Source organism: Ascaphus truei, chromosome 2 (assembly GCF_040206685.1).
Source record: "Ascaphus truei isolate aAscTru1 chromosome 2, aAscTru1.hap1, whole genome shotgun sequence".
In the NCBI taxonomy this organism is placed as follows: domain Eukaryota; kingdom Metazoa; phylum Chordata; class Amphibia; order Anura; family Ascaphidae; genus Ascaphus; species Ascaphus truei.
The window spans coordinates 339,272,462-339,294,519 of NC_134484.1; the positions used below are offsets into that span (position 1 = coordinate 339,272,462).

General features: G+C 41.9%; 1 protein-coding gene across 1 annotated transcript in view; it reads right to left on the minus strand.

Moving 5' to 3' along the window:
• Positions 1–22,058, minus strand: part of CDCP1 (CUB domain containing protein 1) — a 94,745-nt gene that overhangs the window by 17,422 nt on the left and 55,265 nt on the right. Inside the window, exon 4 of the mRNA XM_075586728.1 lies at positions 12,906–13,274. Coding sequence (XP_075442843.1) covers positions 12,906–13,274 — 369 coding nt within the window. The remainder of the gene's footprint in view (positions 1–12,905; positions 13,275–22,058) is intronic.

The following is a 22,058-nucleotide window of genomic DNA, read 5'->3' on the forward strand; positions in this document are numbered from 1 at the left end:
TCATAGTATTTGTGCCCTTGACATCCATAGTTCTGCGGAGTAAAGATGCCCCGCCAATACCTTTCTTTTTACCGCTGTAAATGTGGCCTTCGATTATAAAAAGTGATATGAATGTGGCAAATCAATACCCCAACAGCTTTTCTGTTATAACTGCTCAGTAAAACTGCGCGCAGATAGCTGACCGCACATAGTGAAAAAGGGCATTGTAAATTGCATTTCATTATAAACCCAGGCTGGAACAGCGAGCATTTAGTATGCTGTATTCTGCAATTATTTTGCTTCAATGAATCTCCTCATGCACGACTTTGACAAAGACCAAGCTTTTTGATTGGCTCAGACAGCGGACATGGACACAGTGAACCTGTTCTACTCCGCCGACAACAAGACGTTATTTAGAATATTCAGCTAAACAAACAATACATGCAATATCCTACGTGTGTTATTCGATAAAATCATTTCTATAATATTAGATAATTACTCCTTTTTTACATTTTATTTTTTATTCAACTCTTAATGCCATTTTTTATGAATTTTAATATACGGAGCATCCTGTGATATGTACAGCAGGCTTTAGCCCACTTCGCCAGCAGTGCAAGATCTTTGTAACACTTTCCTGTTTGGGATAATTTGTTGCCAATATTCCCAGTCTTTTGAGCTGCAAACTGTAACAATAGATAATGTTACCTTTGTAATACAGGAATACATTGTAGCTGCTGAATTATACTGACGGAAGAATTGATTGAAACTAAAAGGCAGCCATTTAGTGAACCCCGGGAAGCAGGATCTCTGCTAATCAAACACGGGAGAACCAAATCGATCAGCACCTTAGGTAATTTTTTTCAATAAAGGTAATCAAAGGAGATATATACTGATCTATATATATATAATTCTGAAAATCTTGTTTGTGAGTCTCTGTAAACCATTTGATTGGTCCGTCGGTCCGTCGGTCCGCCCGCCCACGGCTCTCATTGGCCGGTGTGTCTCGCCCCCCCTGTGTGTCCCGCCCCCCCCCATGGCTCTCATTGGCCGGTACGCTCTAACCCAGGACTCCCCAACCCCCAGACACGCTGCTGCTGCCTGAGGTGAGGAAATGGTGGTGGTATCGGCTGTTGCTGCTGGGGGGGAAGGCTTAACTGAGACAGTGAATTTTTGCACCCCCCCCAGTTCCGTTTTTGACCCCCCCCCAGCTCCATTTTTGACCCCCCAGCTCCGTTTTTGACCCCCCAGCTCCGTTTTTGACTCCCCCAGCTCCGTTTTTGACCGCCCCAACACACACAGTGACACACACACACACACAGTGACACCCCCTTCCCCCCAGTTCCGTTTTTGACCCCCCCAAGCTCCGTTTTTGACCCTCAGTTCTGTTTTTGAACCCCGCCAGCTCCGTTTTTGACCCCCAGCTCCGTTTGTGAACCCCCAGCTCCATTTTTGACCCCCCCAACACACACAGTGACACACACAGTGACACACACAGTGACACACACAGTGACACACACAGTGACACATACACTGACACATACACTGACACATACACTGACACATACACTGACACATACACTGACACACACACTGACACACACACACAGTGACACCCCCTTCCCCCACTCCCCAGCTTCGTATTTGATCCCCCACCCAGCTACGTTTTTGACCCCTCCAGCTCTGTTTTTGACCCCCCCAACACACACAGTGACAGACACACACAGTGACACACACAGTGACACCCCCCCTGCCCCTGCTGCCTTCCCCCCGCCCCTGCCTTCCCCTCATGCCACCTCCCATATCCCGCCTCTGCCTTTAACTCACCCGCCGCCTCACAACCCTGCACCCCACAGCCGCCACCCGCACTCAACAGACACCTGCCACCTCTCACCCACTCGCCGCCTCTCACCCACCCGACACACTCGACACATGCCTGCCGCCTCCTGCCCCTACGCACTGACATCACTGACCAGCCGCCGTCCGCACTCACCAGACACCCGCCGCCTCACACCATAGCGGGACCCCCACCCACAGCCAGCACTCACTACCCACCCGCCACCCGTACTGAACACCCACCCGCCTCCTCACACCCACTCACACCCTAGCGGGACACACACCTCACATTTTACATCATTTATGTCACCAAAATATACATTGTACTGTGGTGTCTTTACAATAAAACATTTTTAAACAACAACATCGTATTACATTTTCTTCCATGTTTCTTTTCAACATTATTATACAACCTTTCCACCATATAGTCATCCTATTGTTCCTCTATTTATACATAATACTACCTACTACGGATTTACATCCCGGGCAACGCCGGGTATATCAGCTAGTGTATATATATATATATATATATATATATATATATACAGTGTTCGACAAATCCATTAAAATACAGGCCCGTGGCGACTGGATTTGACCCCGTGGCGACCTTTTCATGGCTGACACCAAACAGGGCGGGATTGGGAGCGGGACTAGGTGGCGAGTAGATTTTTTGGTTCGGCGAGTAGATTTTTGGGTGATTTGTCAACCACTGTACAGTATATATATATCTCAAATGGAAATATTACTGTGTGCTCATTTGCATGTCTAAGGCTGCGCTTATACAGCCGGCGACGCCACCGATGACGTCACCCGTCGTGAAAGTTAGGGAGACGTTGCTGGCTACAAGGCCAGTTACGTCAGCAAGGGGGAAGGAATATGGATGAAGAAGCTCCCTGATTGGCTTATAGCCAGTCATGTGCAGACTGTCTTTCTAAAAATCAAATTCCACGATACCAGAATTTTGGTTGCGCTGTTGCTCCGTCACTGTCGCGTCCACTATAAGCGCTGGCGACGGCAACAATGCATTTGTTTTGGCGTGACGTCACATCGCTGTCGCCGGCACTATAAGCGCAGCCTTAGATAGGTCTGAAACCCTCAGGTACTCATACAAGCGCTAAGAAACCCAGTAGCACTCCTTTTGACACTTATATAAACATATATATTTTGTGGTAATTCTGGGGGGGTTTCTGAGAGCTTGCTGGGTATCTGTGTGTTTGTTAACTTTGTCCAGCTGTCTCAGCTGTTTTGGAGGTCAGTGGCTCCTCCCTCCAAGGGTTTAAGCTAGACCCTCCCCACATTCCAAGTAAGCAGGTTTTCTTTTCATGCAGGTGGATGTGACAGGTTCAATGCTAGGACCATCCTTCCTCCAATTATAGAGGTAAATAAGAATTTTAATCAGTTAGTGTTAGGACCTGCGAATTGGTCATGCCTTGAACTGGCTCGCAGGCTTATACGCTTTGGCCAAAGGGTTAACTAAATGACCCTTTTGCTAGAGATATATAGGTATTTCACTGTGTATTTTTGTCACATTGGATGTTGCTCTGGACTTCTTTGTTTCAGGTCTGAAACCCTGCCTTTCACCATTATCGCCCAGCATACAGTGGTTCTACTGCAGCAAGGGATTCTGGGAAATGACATGCAAATGAGCACACAGGGCCACCTTTTTCTTCAAATCCATTTTGACATGGATCCCTATAAGATATATAGATACATAGATAGATATATATATAGATTTTTTTTTTTATAATAACCTTTTTTTGTTTTAAGTGCCACTTGGATTTTAAAACCAAGATCCGGATTTGTAATAGGGATAGTGTCACCCTCCCCTAATGGCATACATTGTTGTCTCAATTACATAATTTTAGAGATACATTCCTCAATACTCAGTTCCAGAAATTACATGTGTAAAAGCACCCTTCTATCCAGATCAGAATATTGTGTACTGTGCAAAATAAAATGCTTTGTTTATTATCTGCACAAAGGCTGGATTGCTAATAAAATTCACAGAGATGTGACTCCCAACAAGAACCCCATCTGACAACACTATTATATAGATATTATTGTATAATAAAACATTTTTACAGTCCATGTCCTCCCATTGACAAGAGCAAGTAATAGAGGTTTCTCTCTTAACAGTATCTGTAACGATCAAAGTTACTAATTAGCGCCTATTAAATAGATGTGTTAAACAAAGGAGTATTTACAACTTTATTGCCCTTTTAATGTTTAAAAAGGCAGATCCCATTTCCCCCTCTCACAAACTTTGAACGACTATGCAAGGAGACAGCGCACCAAAAAGGTCTCATAACGCAAATATACTCAGAACTAGAACGAGCAACAGATGCTCCGGTTCATGACTACATGCTCCATTGGGCAGCAGAATTGGGCACAGTTATAGACCGAGAGGACTGGGAAAGTATTTGGGACGCAGCCTCAGGAACTTCCATATGTACCACAATCAAAGAAAACATTTATACAATACTATTTCGCTGGTATCTTACCCCAGTTAGACTAAATCAAATCTACCCTCTGGCTCCTGACCTATGCTGGAGAGGCTGCGGGCATAAGGGTGACATGGCCCACATATGGTGGTCATGTCCAGGAATTCAGAATTACTGGGAAACCATACAGACTTTAAATCACAGAGGTCACAGACCTCACAATACCCATTGATCCGCTGACCTATTTGTTGGCCAGGCCAATCGAGAACATTGACCGCCCAACAAGTAAATTGATCTCCTTCATTCTCACGGCGGCTAGATGTGCGGTGGCCGCCTCGTGGAAGAAGGTGTCTCCCCCCCCTAGGCAAACTGTTAAAAAGAGAATACAGGAAGTTATGTTAATGGAAAAGCTCTCGGCCTTCCTAAAAAAGAAAACGGAACCCTTTTACAACACATGGGAACCGTGGCTGTCCCGTATGAAAGATTAACAATGGCCATTTCCTACAACAGAAGACAGAGGTAGTGGCGGAATAATGGGTAGTGGACTGAGGAGGAAGGGCCTCCCCACCCCCCTCCCCCACTCCCCCCCCCCCGCTCCCCCCCCGCTCCCCCCCCCCTCCACCTCTTCCTCTCTACCTCCCCCCCCCCCACTTTCTGTTTCCGTCCTCACGCCAACCCTGCCGACCCACGTTTGAAGGTCGGGGGCGCGTTGAGTCTTTCCCTCTTACTGTCATTAAAACAAGAAAACCTGTATTAGGCAATATGATGTCTTCTCTGTATACAATGTATTTTAAGCAATGCCTAATAAAAAACTTTTGGAAAAAAAAAAAAAAAGGCAGAGCCCAGCAATGGGCCACGGCCCGCATAAGAGCCACGGCCCGCATAAGAGCCACGGCCAAATGGCCGACAGATACCAGGAGGCTCATAAAATATACGGTATTCCTTGAACTATTCCCAATAATAGTGCCAGTAGAATTATTGACCCAGACGCTAGCCAAAAAAACACAATACATTCTGGTCAGACAACATGGGAGTGGTGGGGGCAGTTAACAGCCCATCAGTGACTTCCCCTCCAGTCATAAGGCTACTCAAGTGGTTGGTCTTGAAAGGCATGTCACACAACATACATTTTAACACCAGGACAGCATTGCAAACCCACGGTCACCTTTTAAATGGGCTAGCTTCAGATATGTGGCTCCCATGTCCCACGCAAAAAGGTCCAACATGCCGCCCTCATCTTTGGCAGTTAGGGTTCACTAGAAGAACTTGTCAAAAGTGTGAAGCACCGCGCACTTGGAGGCCATAGAACAGCGCCTGGCAAACGTGCTAAGCATATAAGGCAGCAGCAAAGGGACGGGGTAAGGAATATTGGTTAAATGTACAACGTGATACCGTAGCTGGGACACATATTGTTAGCTAACCAGTTGTAATTTGGGAATTTTTAGGAGTGCCCCCATCCATAGACCAACATGTCATATTTGGTGTCATTTAATCCGTCTGATCGCAAATGTCACAAAGATATATTTGTTATTCTTGTGATTCATATCAGATCCAAGATATCTTTTATTTTTAGTAAAGACCTTAAGACGGACTGGTGAACCTCGTCACCTTTCTCTGCAACTCTAAGGGGGGAATTTTACGAATGTAGGGTCTGCTTTGAAGCGAACACTCCAGGACCTCTGGTAGGTCTGGGTACTGTCACCAGACCTCCCTAACATACAACATTAGTGAGCCATCATAGACAACCCTAGGTTAAACTCTGGTACTCTGTGTACTTGTGCCTGTTGCCCTCATCTAAACATGTCTTTGTTTTATGGACCAATAAATATCTGGGCCACTTTGACTTTGCTTATAAGAAAAATAGGTCTTTTAAAAATATACGTTAACTCTTTGTGCACCAGATTGTTAAAATACTGAATATTTTAATGGTATCATGAATCATGACAGCAAATTATACACGGTACCTCAAACAACGCATTCAGGGACTTTGCCAAATGACTACCTGTACAGGTTTCTGCGTTTTACTGGGTTTTTTTTTTTTTTTTAAAGGGCAGGGTGGGGCCGTTTGTTCTTGGTTAATAAAGCTGCGAACTATGTTTTCACCAACTAAATGCAGACTTTGGCTCTTATGTTGTTTTAATTCCCGGCATACATTGGCTTAGGCAACTTAAGTGAATGTGTAGGGATCAATTGTACAGGGTAAACACATTGAGAGACTTGCAATGTATTCTTATCGAAACCAGGAAACAAACTGTCATATTTATATATTTCTTGTTTTGCTTTTATTAAAGTGATTTCCTACACAAGCTTGCTATGCCTAGGGCTGTGTTGCCCAAGGCATAGCAAGCTTGTGTAGGAAGTCGCTTTTAATTCCATGCTTGTTTGCCAAATAAAACAAGTTGCTGCTACCAATTCTCCTCCTCACTTGTAAAGGCTAAATATACACTCCTTCGCCCCTCCTTACATCTCAGCCCAAATTTGTAACTATACAAGTCCCAACTCGCATTCTGCTCAAGAATGTCTTCTCCGAAGCGCAATGTACATGGAAGGCACTATAGAAATAAAGATATACGTACAATTGGTAAACTTGCTGGAAGTCACATTGGTCCTTTTCAAACGTTTGACAGTGGCGCCTATTTAGGCCAGCAATGGGCAACCTAATCACATGTGAATGCTGTTTTACCAGAGTGAAAGCTAGAATGCTACATTTACATGTAAACATTAGCTATAAAACAAAGACTGTAGCAAACTGCATTTGTCTATGAAAAAGAAACATTAAAAGCTATAATACAAAAATATCAAATAGGCAGTAGCAGCCTATGTTTTGTAAAGGATTTTCTGCTCTTTCCAGGCCCTTCCAGTTCTACTTAGCCAGAAAAAAAAAATATCAAACTAATAAACATTTTGGAATTCACAATGAAATTGGATTATTTAAAAAAATATAACTGAAGAATTCTGGGTTTTAGATTAAACAAAAAAAAACAAAAAACAGAGAAACACCACCACCACCGTCTGACCATCTTCCACTTTGAGGCAAATCAAAGCAGCTTAAAATATTGTTTTAATATATGCAGGCTTTGATTACCTTTATTCACAACTAATTACCTAAGCTGCTGATCGATTAGTTCTCAGTGATTCATCAGCAAAGATCCAGCTTCCCAGGGTTCAACAAATGGCTGCTTTTCAGTTTCAATCAATCCTCCAGTCAGTGTAACTCAGCAGCTAAAATGTATTTGTATATCAGTAAGGTAACATTATCTATTGTTACAGTTTGCAGCTCAAACTGCTGGGAATATTGGCAACAAATTATCCCAAACAGGAAAAAGTGTTACAAAGATCTTGCACTGCTGGGGAGGTGTGCTAAAGCCTGCTGTAGAAATCAAAGGATGCTCAGCATATTAAAACTCATTAAAAATGGCATTAAGACATTTGTTAAAGACCTGTCAGTATACGACATCTGGAAGCTAAAACATCCAAAGGAAAGAGATTACACATTTTATTCAGCTCCACATAATGTATACTCCAGAATTGATTATATATTTGTAGAATCTTCCCTGATAGCAGCGGTAGTCTCTTCTCCAATCAGTCCACTTACTTGACCTGATCATGCATCTTTAACATGCTCACTAACAGATATTGCCTTCAACAATAAGGCCCCTCTGGAAGCTAAAAGACTCATTATTAAATAATCGCTCAGTCACAGATCGAGTTGGTTGAACATCTGAGGGAGTTTTTTGTTCTCAATGAGGCACCAGGGATCTCCATACCAACTCTGCGAAACACATAAGGCCGCGTCCATACTGGATGTGTGGCGCAAACAAAAGGCTGCACCTCAATGAGGCAGGTCATAGAGCGCGCAACAGATTTTTTCATGGCAACATTAGTTGTTTTAGACGCATGACGGCCGGGTTACGTGAGCGGTTCAGCCAATGAGGGCGAACCAGCCTCGTGACGTCACGGACACGCCTCCGCCACACCTCCCTGTTGCTTTGGATCTCAGGTCACAGAAAGTTTGGCCAACAGGCGCGCATAACACCATGCTCTTCATCATGCGCGCGCTACTATATCCGAGGTCCGATACCCGCTTATATGCGGGGCAAAATTATCGGGATATCCTCTCATAAAAACAAAACAAAAATAAAGTACCATACAGTACCTCCAGATGATTAGAAAAACTCAAAGAAGCAGAGACGCTACACAAAAATAACCCCTCCAAAAATAATTATGAGAAGGCATTGAAGTTTAGAGGAGACTTATGAATTCTCCAACCCAAAAAATAGAGAGAGCTTTGAAGTGGACAAGGCAGCTATTTTACCAAAAGTGCAACAAAGCAGATATATTACTGGCCCATAAATTACGTGGGGTGCGGGCATTGACCACTATTAAAGCACTAAGATTAGGTGATGGAGAAATGTCCTATGAACCAAAAGCCATAGAAAAACAGTTTGTAAGTTTTTACACCTCTTTATACAATCTTAAACGCAACCATAAGCAAGATAGGGGAGTTTTCCAGGAAAAATTGAAGAAGTATTTAGGGACATGCTCCTTGCCGACCCTTGATGAGGATAGGGAATGATTAAATAAAGCAATCTCAGGTGAAGAGATAGCCACGGTTATTAAATAACTCAAAATCTCCAAAACACCAGGCCCATGCAGCCTCTCAAATATTATAAGACCTTTAAACTCCAACTGATCCCTTTCCTGTCCAAACGGTTTAAAAATGTTATGGAAGGAGGGGAGATTTCCCCCCCGCCACCCCCCCCCCCCCTTGATGCTGGGAGACAGATTTCGGTGATTCCGAAACCTGGTAGAGACCCGGCCTACTGTAGCAACTACCAACCTATTTCCCCTATTAATTCAGATGTGAAGATCCAGTAAAATCTTAGCAATTAGACTGAATAGTTTACATCCCAAAATAATACATCCTGACCCGGTGGAGTTTGTTCAGGGCCACCAGATAATACAAGAAGGATAATAGATCTTACTCATGTAGCAAACTCCACTAGAAAACCCACATTATTGATCTTATAAGATGCAGAAAAGGCCTTTGACAGGGATTATATGTTCACAACATTGGAAAGATTTGGAATTCACGGTTCCTTTTTGAAAGGACATACTTGAAAACAAGAGGTAACTCTCAATGCATTACTTCCTGGTAAAATATTTTATAAATAAATTAAAGCCTTATATAACCACCATGCGCAACATTACATTTGGCAGGGAACACCAGCACTCTAATCCATATTAGCAATGGCACACATCAAGGGTGCCCACTGTCTCCTCTGCTGTTTGCCATGAGTTTGGAGCCACTAGCTAACAAGATTAGAAATAATCCTAATATTTCAGGTTTATATCTAGGATCCGAAGTTTGTAAAATTGCGCTTTATCCGGATGACATCCTGCTTTCTTTGACACCGCCTTTAGCCTCGCTTCCGAATCTCTGACATATCTGGTTTTAATTCTTTTTCAAATGATAAAAATAATCATTCAAAATCAGAGGCTCTTGCACTGGGAAGTAATGGTGAAATGATGAAACTTCTCAAGTTAAATTGTAATCTTAAATAGAAAGAAGATCATATAAAATATTTAGGGGTACATGTAACACCTCAATATGAGAGACTTTTCAAGGCAAGTTATCCAGGAATATTCACAGTACTCAAAAAAGACCTGGAGGAATGGAACAAATATTGTATAATATTGTACAATAATATATTGTATCTCATGGATTGGCAGGTTAATTTCAGTTTAAATGAATGCACTTCCCAGATTAATTTATCTTTTTCACTCCCTACCTGTTTGTGTACCAACCCAGAGTCGAGGACATGCAAAACAAGATATTGGCCTTTATCTGGGGCGGAAAGAAACCCAGGGTTAAATAAAAAAAAAAAAAGTCTGATGATCCCTAGAAAAGAGGGAGGGAAAGCTCTTCCAATATTGAAAAAAAATACCATGCAGCCACACAATTGAGTAATCTACCAGTGTGGCATAGATCTCTGGGAGGGATAAAATGGGTGGAGATTGAATTCACTGAGGTGCCACTGCAAACAATTGATGTGCTGCTTCATTGCTATCTCCGGTGTGAAGGAACAAAGAGTTTACTCCAGGGCTGATGCCGGGCACTGGGAATATTTGGATATCTAGTGTTTTACTGAGAATTAAAGATATGATGTTTTTCAACAGACTCAGGACTTTTGTGCAACTGCAAGAAAAATACAATATACCTAACTCCGAGCAGTTTAGATATAATCAGATTAAATCTACTGCAAATACATTTTTGATTATTTACATAGGACCGCTAGAGTGCAGTTCAACTAGTTCATTGATTTTTCTCTACATTGCGGAAGGATGTGCACCCATCGCACCACTCGAACAATCGATTTGCGAGTGCTCCCATATTCCAGTACATTTCTAATGCAGCCATATTGATTTCCCCAGAGGAAAAAAAAAAATTGGGTCCATAGGAAGAAATTGCAGATATATTGTGAATCAGAAGGTCCCTTCACCCACATATAGTGTAGTTCAGCTCCAGGGGCACCCTACCTCCTATTACGAATTGCTGCTCTAAAGTTACGGCTATTGATATATGTGTTGGGTATATGAAGAGCAAAGCTCTAGCACTTGTATTGATTCTGGAGAAGAGCAGACTTCTTCGCGATACCTTTTAATGGACAGACAGAGGAATTCTTCATAGAGGTTGCATGGTGCAGGGCTACTTAAACCCCAAATGACTTCACTATATGCACTCATCCTGCATGTACCCTTAACCCGCGTACTGGGAAATCTGCGAGTGCTGTTATATCCACAGAAGTTTTTTGCTGGTCCAATAAACAGGTGTAATAGTACATCAATACTTAGGCAAAGTATAAGTGCAGAAGAATATCACCAATATTGGTAAATGCATAGAGAAGCATGAGAATAATGGAGCTTAGGGCTTTTTGAACTGGATCTCAGATAACAGTGTTTTTCTTGTATTATTTAGCACATAGACACACTGAAGACATTTCACCCAATCATCATATTTGAATTGTTTTTATTATATACAGGCATACCCCACATTAACGTACGAAATGGGACCGGAGCATGTATGTAAAGCGAAATATTCTTAAAGTGAAGCACTACCTTTTCCACTTATTGATGCATGTACTGTACTGCAATCGTCATATACGTGCATAACTGATGTAAATAACGCATTTGTAACAGGCTCTACAGTCTCCCTGCTTGCGCACAGCTTCGGTACAGGTAGGGAGCCGGTATTGCTGTTCAGGACGTGCTGACAGGCGCATGCGTGAGCTGCCATTTGCCTATTGGGTGGTATGTCCTTACTCGCTAGTGTACTTAAAGTGAGTGTCCTTAAACCGGGGTATGCCTGTAGATATTTCTGCATACAATTAGCTTAGTGGACAGGAGTTGGCTCAGAACAACAAAAAACACCCCCACCATAGTCCTGTTTTGATTGACATAGTACTGTAACAGTCATCTCAATGTCAATGTAATGCCACTTCGTTAATCAAACCCTTTGCGGGGAGCGTTGTATTGACATAGCCGTTCAGTACCCAGAAGCCCATTTTCCTTGTGCGACTCCTTGCCCCATACCTCCTTCCGGGACATTTGGATGGACTTTGAATGTAGCAGAAGATAACATCATCCTATTTTATTGCTTACACACAGTCACCACTCACATTAGCTTCTAGTAATTCACTCAAAGTCCAAGTTCAAAGTCCAAACTTCACCTCTCATTGGAAATTCATTAAATAAAAGACGGGTATATGAGCAAGCAATATAACTCGTCAGTACCCTTCATTTCTTCCAACATTTTTTTTTGTGTGCACTTTATCAGCTGATAAATTGTGATATAGTGTGGCACACACTTCCTGTATTATGAAAACCTAAGTAAATTCTGTGCTAGGGTGGCTTATTATGACTGAATAATCCTGAACAGATTTCTTTATCCCATTCGGTACAAAAAGTTAAACCTAAATTGGTCATTAGCCTTCATTAAGATAAAAATGAAAACATTAAAAAAACTGTGCCAATTCAATGCCCAAGAATACTGGTGTTTTCAGTTCCTGCAACTGTACAGCAGTATCCCCATTACAGTTCAATAGATATATTGGCCAATTTTTATTGAGGGTTGGTAATCCATAAAATTCTTTACGACATCCAATTAATGGGTAGTAAGGGATGTTCTGACGCTGAAAGGCATTTTATAGAAAATATGAGCCATTATCTTTTTCAGTCTTCTATCTAGCTATAGGGCAGGGTGCTCAAATCCAGTCCTCAAATCCCCCCCTTCCCCCACCCTCAACAGGTCAAGATATCACTGCTTCAGCACAGGTGGCTCAGAGGCTCAGTTGAAGGCTGAGCCTCTGATTGAGCCACCTGTGCTGAAGCAGGGATATCCCCAATACCTGGCCTGTTGGGGGCCCTCGAGGACTGGAGTGGCCCACCCCTGCTATACTGCATTAACGTTTCTGCTAGCCGCATCATTGCTGTCAATCCATTGAATAATGTCAACATAATTTTGGGGCAGAGATGACTTGACACTTGACCAGCACTGAAGTTTCTCTTACATGTTGATAAGTTGTCACCAATGAAAATTACTGTACAAGGTGAATAAAAACCATGAACTATAGGAGTAACAAAACTACTTACATCCTTGCATTGAGGACTGCTGGACTGTGACCGTGAAGAGTAACCTGAGAGCCCCTGGGTTTTTGTCATCCATATCACAGCCCTGCAAGGACATGTTGAAGTTACTTCCTATACTGGCTGGCTGCTTCTTTTGCAGGTCTAACTTCACTGGGTTAGTGTAGGATTCCGGTAGATAATACTCCACCGACTCCGTTTTCCGGTCACAGTTAGGTAAGGTATAATTCAGAAACTGGACACTGGCTCTGTGATTAGGGGGTACGATGAACTGCCAAGTCATGAGCTCATCCTCTGGGAAGCCCAGGTCATAGTTTGCCGATAGCAGAGTTGCAGATGACTCAGTCTGAAAAGTTGATTCGATGATGCACAATCCTATGGAAATCAGAAAAAGATACATATTCACTTGATCGGCATCGATTGGTGAATTTACAAAAAGCTGCAGTTCACAACTGGGAAATAACTACTTTACAAACCGTGCCAATCAGTCAAGATTCACAAATCCTTAGCTAAGGTACCGGGAAGGCAGACAAAACATGCAAAGCTACGATCTGTGCCATTGCAGTACATCTTAGAATCTACAGTTTAGGGACATTAGCGGTAGAATTTACATCAACAATCAGTGGTCGAAGTGTGATGGTACGACAGCGTAAAGAGTACCACTATTAATGTTGTTCATTTTTTCCCCACACCGAGTCTATTACTACTAACACGCTTACAATTTCACATTCATTTTCAAGAAAAAAATGGATAGAGGAAAAAAAAACAAAAAAATCAGGCAAGTTTAATAAATAAGCCATAATGCCTGCAATTTAACGATATTACTCAACATTTAGCGGATTATAAATCAGTTTTAAAAAAGTCATCATTTGAAACAATTTTTAAGACCAATATTGAAATAAAAATTGAAACTTGCATACTTCACGGCTGAATCGTACCGTAGTTCGTCATCATTACGGAAAAAAAGAAAGGTAGATAGGGTGAGCAGAACGTTTTTGTAACAATGAACATCTCGTGTAACAAAATGCCTTCATGGACAAATAATTGTTGGCATGCGCAGTCACGATTAATATGGAGTAACTATCCTCGGGCAATCTTTACCTAAGGTCTTAAAAGAATGAGACGTAACTAGGAGTAAGTAAGGAGTGAATGTTTTTGCTGTTGGTACAGTAAAAGGTTAATTTATTACAGCAACGAGGGCCAATAACATCAGAGTATCACCCAACCTCCGGCACTTTTGGGAAGTGCACAGGTTCTGTACATTATAAGGGCACTGCAAAGGTTAAGAAAAAGTACCTAAGCCACATTCTGGAACACAGAGAGCTGAACAATCTCATGGGAGGTGTGTTTTGATCATTATATATCAGGGTTCTCAATAGATCTCTCCAGTTATTATAGTCAAATGAATGCTGTTAAAATATTCTAAACAGTAGAATTTGTCCAGAGAAAGAGTAGATTAGTAGCCGGTTGAGACAGCCATCCATGCTGCTTTATGTCCATTGGGGTCACCCCACTTCGGCAGCCAAGGGAAATTTGCAATGCTCTCAGGCTAGAGCATCTCAGCTTTCTACTGGTAGCCCCACAGCAGTATTTATTTTTTATTTTAAACATCAACTGGTCAGAACTAAAAAGCTTAATATCTCTGCAACCATGAGTGCTCAGGAGCAAAGAATTAATGTGTTTGAAACCAAAGAAATGTTTGTGACATCATCACAAGGGTGAAGAAATTAAAATGGTAGCGGGACGGACTTATCACAAGATGAAATGGCCATGGTTGGACAACGATAGTACTCGACTGGATTCCAAGACGACCAAAAGTAAGACGGGAGGATGAAATTAGAAAATTGGTTGAAGCAACATGGATAAGAGATGCTTGCTACCGCAGTAACTGGAAAATAATTGGGGAGGCCTTCATCCAGCAGTGGATCGAGAAGAGCTGAAGACGAAATTATATATCTATATGTATACATCTATATACCTTTGGACATTTTTGGGGGGTGAATTTGATTTGATATTGATTACACAATAGTTATTCCACTATTTTGTTGATCACTATTAGAATCACAGTACTTTTCTTACATATTCTTTTCTTACATATTCTTTTCACCTGCATACCAATTTTAAGCATTATTCACGGTTTAGGCTTGCACTTATCGCCTATTTTTCCATTTTGTATTGTGCTATTCTCTCCCAGTTTACAGCAGCCACCTAATTAGCTATCAACACAGAGTATTGCAAATCATGTAATGAGAGAACAATTACAAGGAAAGCATTTGCAGGCAATTTACATAATGACGAAGCCACTTCTTCAGATGAATCAAGTCAGATCAAAAATACTTTTTTTATTTTTTTTATTTGGGAAACTACATTTTTGAAAGAGGAGGATACGAACACTGGTGGGACACCGTTTCATTACAACAATATATAGACATCAAATGGGTTCCAAGGGGACAGGATCTCTGAAATGACTACATTACAGATGAACGAAAAGTTTTCTGAAGAGTGGAAAAACCATTCTGGAGAACTGCTCCTTTGCTCTAATGAAATTACTCATTAAATATAGAGAGGATAAAATTAAACTGATAGAAAAAGGGTAAGAGAGTACTGTATAAGAGACTTACTCAAACCACATGTTAATACTGAATCATTTAAACTAGACTGTGGATAAAGTAGCAACTTTTGAAAAGGTGTTAGTTGAAAGGTCAACAATATGACACGAGATAGAAAGGACTACCAGTTAACAACTGTAACTCCAGAATACCAACCATATTTTAAGAAAAATTATTCTAATGAAAATAATCATACAATGATCCAATAGACAAACATACACGAACAAAGGAGACCTGTGGACTTCCCATCCAAAAACAGAATTTTCTGTACTGGATTCAGTTTACACACCAGGTCTCTCTCGGAGAGATGTTTCGCCATTACAAAATGACACTTTATTTGAGAACTAAGAGCACATTATTTTTTTTTTTTTTTAACGGAACACACAATTATCACTTTCTTTATTAAGAGAAAGCTGGATGGAGAAATCCACCAATGAAAGGGAGATTCAATCGCCCATGGGAGTGGAATTATACAGATCGTACCTCCTAAGGCAGAGAAAAGGGGGAGATATAATAGAAGAGGAAAAAGAGCAGGAAGAATCATTCAAAAGAAGAACATTAATGTTTTGAAGGGTTGTATTCCCCCACACCCAACTGGCAGCTTCAACCTCTCTTCACATAAACAAACTAAAGCACAAACAACTCTCCTTAATAGAGGACTTTCTTCTTGCCCTGGTTCTACCTCAAATTCTTTTGGATTTATTGGTTGACCTTAATTGTTGTATATATAAATTGAAATTTAAAACATTTTTTGATGGATGAAAACAAAAAGGAAACTTTAGTACATCTTGGTGCTAGGGACTGGGATCATGTGAAGATCTTAACTACATGCCTAGCCGAATCAGATGAGAATCTGGATGATTCAAAACCTTTAGTTTATTTATCATTGGAAAATCTCCATCCCACTCCACTCTCTATACATGGTTTGCAAACTTCCCTGTCTGATTCTTTAACAGGACAAATTCTGGGATATACAGTTGCTCTCCTTTCAAATCTAAATCCCCCACCCCCCCTTACAAGTCTAAGGGTAACTACATTGATATGTTTTACACTCTAGTCATGAAACATTTTCAAACGCTACGTAAGAAGAGTACGTGTTAGGCCTAATTTAACGAAGGAGGAGGCTAGAGCACTACATGAACTGAAGGATATGAATCATTTGATCATTAGGCAGGCAGATAAAGGAGGTGGAATTAACCTTCAAGACATGAGTGCTTATATTAAATAAGCAGAGGAACTATTGTGGGATATCGCATTTTATACTAATCTAGCTGTTGATCCCACTAAGACAGGGGTCTGCAAACCTGTCCTCAAGAGCCGCACACAGGCCAGATATTATGGATATCCCTGTTTCAGCACAGGTGGCTCAATCAGTGCCTCAGTGCAGACCCCTGCACTAAGAAATACCAAATTGTTTGAGTTACTGGTTTGTGAAGCAAAATCAAAATTGAGTATTTTCATTCACCGAATATAAATGTCTTTATACAGTATTGAGCACCCCAGTGTACTGTACCTATTTTCGATCACTCCCCAAAGGTCCACAAGAGTTTTGTGAATCCTCCGGGTAGGCCAATTGTCTCTGGGATAGGGTCGATGACATCCAGCCTGTTTCAATATGTTGGTCAATTTTTACAACGGTTTGTGGCCGAATGCAGGTCGCACCTGAAGGACACACTGCACCTCATTGACTTTATCTCAGTCATTACATGGAAAGAGACCTACAGGTGGGCGACATGTGACGTACAATCGCTTTATACTTGTATAGAGCACTCTAAAAGGAATGAGAGCTATTGAATTTTTTTTATAGGGACATTATGTTCCCACCCACACAGGCCCAGCGTATCTTAACAGCTATTGGTTTAATGTTGAAACAATTATTTTAGATTTGATAAACATTTTTATTTTGGGAACCAGGTTTGCACCCTGTTATGCCAACTTATTTATGGGCTTTTGGGGAGGAACAGCATGTCTGGAATGCTTGCCCACTGGGGACAGGCCTGGTTTACTATGGTCATTTCGTTGACTATATTATGATTATTTGTGATGGGGAGGAGCAAGATTTATTACAGGTGGCAGTATAAAAAGTGGCTTCATGCGGAGAGCAATCATGACAACAAAATGGATCAGTAACATACCATATAGCAGTCCTGTCATTTGAAACAGACTTGTTCTTCACAGGAAGATTTCTTGATACAACCACAACTCATGAATGAGAAATTCCTACAAATAAAAATATGACCCACAAATACTAAATAGGTCTCTTTCGAAAGCATCATCTTTAGATAGCGATCAGTTATAAGAAAAAATCGATTAAAAGATAATGTCAAGAAAAATAAAGTGTCAAACAGACTAAAGATGAAACATTATTCATTACTAGATGTAATGAGTCAACAAAAAATTGGTAATATTCTCAGCATAGATAAGCATTGGAAGATCCTGACCTGTGACTATATTGAAGACATATATTAAATATGTTCCGTCAGTTATATAGAAGAGACCTAGGAGTTGTAAAAACATACTCGCTCCAGACTAAAAAGAGGTTCACGATTCCAAGTCTACAGTCAATAAGAAGTCAATGAGTAATTACAAATGTGACAGAGGTCGATATATCACTTGTAAACACATTTGTAAATCACCGAAAAGAATTCCAGTCTTTTTGCAATGGAGAAACATTAAAGGTCAAAAGGTTTTAATAATTGCTCGACCATTTATATCATTTATATGATTTCTTATTCGTGTGGACTACAGTACACAATACGTCCCCTATGTACTATAATCTTGGAACATAGAAGACGCATTAATAATAGCAGTGTCCCCTTGTGTGCCTAAACATTTTTCAACTTGTCAGAATAAAAATATAGTGGGATTTAACATTATTTGACTGGAACACATTCCCATCACAGTTTTAGGTCCTTCTGCAAACTTGAAAATTATTAGATCTTTCGATTGAACAATATGGCCTAAACTAACGCCTTGATATCAGTACAATTGTTAACTGATTAATACTTAGATTTTGACCATTTATCTATTGTCAACTATTGTTCATCATAGTTACATAGTAGATGTGCTTGAAAAAGACATGTCCATCAAGTTCAACCTATGCTAAATTTAGACAAAATACTTTATCTTCTATTATTATTTACAGTATGTTGATCCAGAGGAAGGCAAACAAAAAACCCCAATGAAATGTCATCCAATGTCGTCTCATAAGAAGAAAAATTAATCCCTTCCCGACTCCAAATAATAGCAATCAGATTTCTCCCTGGATCAATGTAACGGTTGTGCTCGTCACAAACCAGGACCGGAACGCGGGGCTGAGGTGGGGATATGAAAGCACCGACCTGAGACCGCGAAGCCGGGTCCGGATTGCGGATTTTGTCTTTGTGGGTAGCCGGGTCAGGGTTGGAGAAGGCAGGGTAAACATTATCGAGGCTGGGGTCAAGGCAGGTGGCACAGGAGCGAAGGTCAAGGTCACAGGCAGGGTTCAGCAAAAGGAAGGCAGGAGTGTAGCGCTTTAGCATAGAGGCTTCAGCGTAGACCTTCCGGGTTGGTGCTTCAGCACAAGGGTAGGTCTCCGGAACAGGGCTCCTACAGCGCAGGTGATCCAGCGCAGATACTCCAGCATGGGAGGTCCTGAGAAACAGGGGAGCTTCAGCGTAGGAGCTTCAGCGCAAGGGAAGGACTCCAGGACAGAGCAGCTACAATGCAGGAGATCCAGCGCAGCCAGTGTTTAAGGCCTCAGGAAGCAGGGTATGCAGACAGGCCACAGGAACCAAGAAGCTTTATTGCTGGGGATCCAGTGCTTCAGCACAGGAACAGATTTCCAAAGCAGGATAGGAACTTTGAGTAATGAAGGCATCTGGAAGCAAGATATATGCAAACAGGCCACAGGGACAATGAAGCTTTAGTGCTGGGGATCCAGCGCTTCAGCACCAGAACAGGATGGCCCAAGGTAGGCCAAGCAGAGGTGCTTGTAGCAAGCACAGGTTACCAGGAACACAGTGATTCCACAATTATGCTCAGCCACTTCCTGGGGGAGGGGGGGGGGAGGGATGACCCTAAATAGCATAGACAGCCAATAGGGGCAGAGCTGCATAGAAGGCAGCATTAAGCAGACTGCAGTGAAAGTCCAGAACCAGGTGATACCACAATAGCTGTTCATGGAGAGCTTTTCCTGGAACATCTATAGCCCTGTAAGAGCGAGTTCCAGCCAAATCCAGGACCGAATCCTTACAGTCAACATCCTTCCCATGTTAACTTCTTAGGCTACGGCCCCAATGCCTGCGCTGCATGCGCGCCTGCCAGGCTGGCGGCGAGTGCAGCCAAGTTCCCAGGTCTGCAGTGAGCTGCAGGGGGAAAGAAGGGGGGGAGGGGGGAGTCACCCTGCAGGTTCGCCCTCATTGGCTGACCCGCCGGAGGGCGTGGCCGAGCACTCCGTCACTACTACTTATCTCAATTTCCCTGTCTGCAGGAAAAACGCACCACCCGGCGGCCGCCCCTTGCAGCGGGCCCAGCCCCATTGAGGGGCGGCTCTTGTCCACGCAGCGCCCGCCATAGCATGCGCTGCAGTAGCCAGCAGGGCCCAAGCCTTATTTGGTATTTGTATACCTTTCTAAAAATATGTCCAACTTTCTTTTTGCTCCATGGGAATGATTCCCCCATTTTTTTTTTTACTTTTTTTTAATTTCAGTATTTTATACATGAGATACAAAAAGGAAAAGACGGGGGGAGGGAAGGTTGGCAAATAAACATTTTACTTTACATATATCACTTGTGCATATATTAAACAGAAGATACATAAAACAATTACATTCTTGTATTGTCTCTCTCCCCCCTTTAATTATTTGTTTAAGGCTATCAAGTCCGGAACTGGAAATATATTCTCCGGGCCAACATGAATGACCCACTTAAATATATTATATTATTGTTTGAGGTGTCCGGGATTAGCTGCTTTTCCCTTCTGGACTGATACTGGGGGATGGGATGGAAAGAAGGGGAGGAGGGAAGGAATGGGGAAATTTGAATGATTCCACATTTTAACTGCCCTGACAAAAACTCTTTCCGTTGTTGCAAGTGAAATCTCTTTTCCTCCAACCTTAAAGGTATGACCCTGTGTCATTTGTACTGTCTTTGGGATGAAGTTCTTTTGAAATTTGCCTTGTATTGTCCCCAAATATTTATGTATATTGTTATCATATCCCCTTTTAGACGCCTTTTTTCTTAGCTAAACAAATCTAAATTTGCTCGCCTCTCTCATAAATCAGATTATCCAGGTGTTTCTGAAATTATCCTTACCGCCTTGTCATGTGGGATTATTTTTTATATCTATTTATCTTGTCTGTAAGCAAAGGATGTTTCATCTACTGGTTTTACTTTGTTTTGGGAAATCCAGTTTTTGAGTCTGAAAAAGTCAGACTGAAGTATGTGTTGAAGGTCAGAGAGGCTATGGCTGTGTGCATATAGGATTGTGTCATCTGCATACATGTGTATTGAGGCTTCCTGACAAGATGTAGGAAGATCATTGATGAACACTGAGAAGAGTAGGGGCCCCAGAACAGAGCCTTGCGGGACGCCACAGGTGATAGCCAGGGGGTTAGAGTTAGCGCCAGAGATTGACACATGTTGGGATCTACCCGATAGGTAGGACTGAAACCAGTTTAAAGCATGCTTCCCTATTCCAGAGCTCTGGAGTTTGTTGAGCAAGATAGCATGATCAACAGTATCAAAAGCCTTTGCAAAATCTGGGAATACTGCACCAGTGAGTTGACCCCGTTCCATTCCACACTGGATTTCATTGCAAACTTTTAGCAGGGTAGTTACGGTAGAGTGTTTGGGGCGAAGGCCAGATTGGAATTGGCTAGGAAAATTTGTCTTGTTATAGTAATCGCTTAATTGGGAGTGGACACATTTTTCCATGACTTTGGATAGGATTGGGAGAAGGGAGATTGGTCTGTAGTTTGAGACAGTGTTTTTGTCCCCACTTTTGAAGATTGGGACAACTCTGGCAGCTTTCCAGGTCTTAGGGATATGGCCAGCAGACAGGATAGAGTTGACTATGGAAGCAATTGGTTTGGCAATTGCTGGGGTACCAAGTCTTAGGAACCTAGATTGTAGTAAGTCAGGTCCACATTGGCTGCTTAGTTTTAATTTGAGAAGCGCTTGTGTAATCTCCTCTTCGGATACTGGGCCAAATAGAAAATTGTGGGCAATGTTGGGAGCGGTTGGGGCTATAGGGGTACTCCCAGGATGAGATTCAGGTTTGTGGTTTGGGTTGCGTTTTGCTAATAAGTTAGTAGCACACCCCACAAAGTAATCGTTGAATGCATTTGCAATGTCAGTGGGGTTTGTCAGAGTAATATCGCCCTTAGTGATATTACTTGGCTGTTGGTGGTTAGAAGGCTGGAATATGTTGTTGATAACCTTCCAGAAGTTAGCTGGGTTTGATGTGTTCTGGAGGAGATTGTCAGAGTAATATTGTGCTTTTGCGTGCCTTGTTTGCCTTGTGCACACGTTCCGCAGGCATCTGTAGTGATTGAGATCCTTGGTAGTG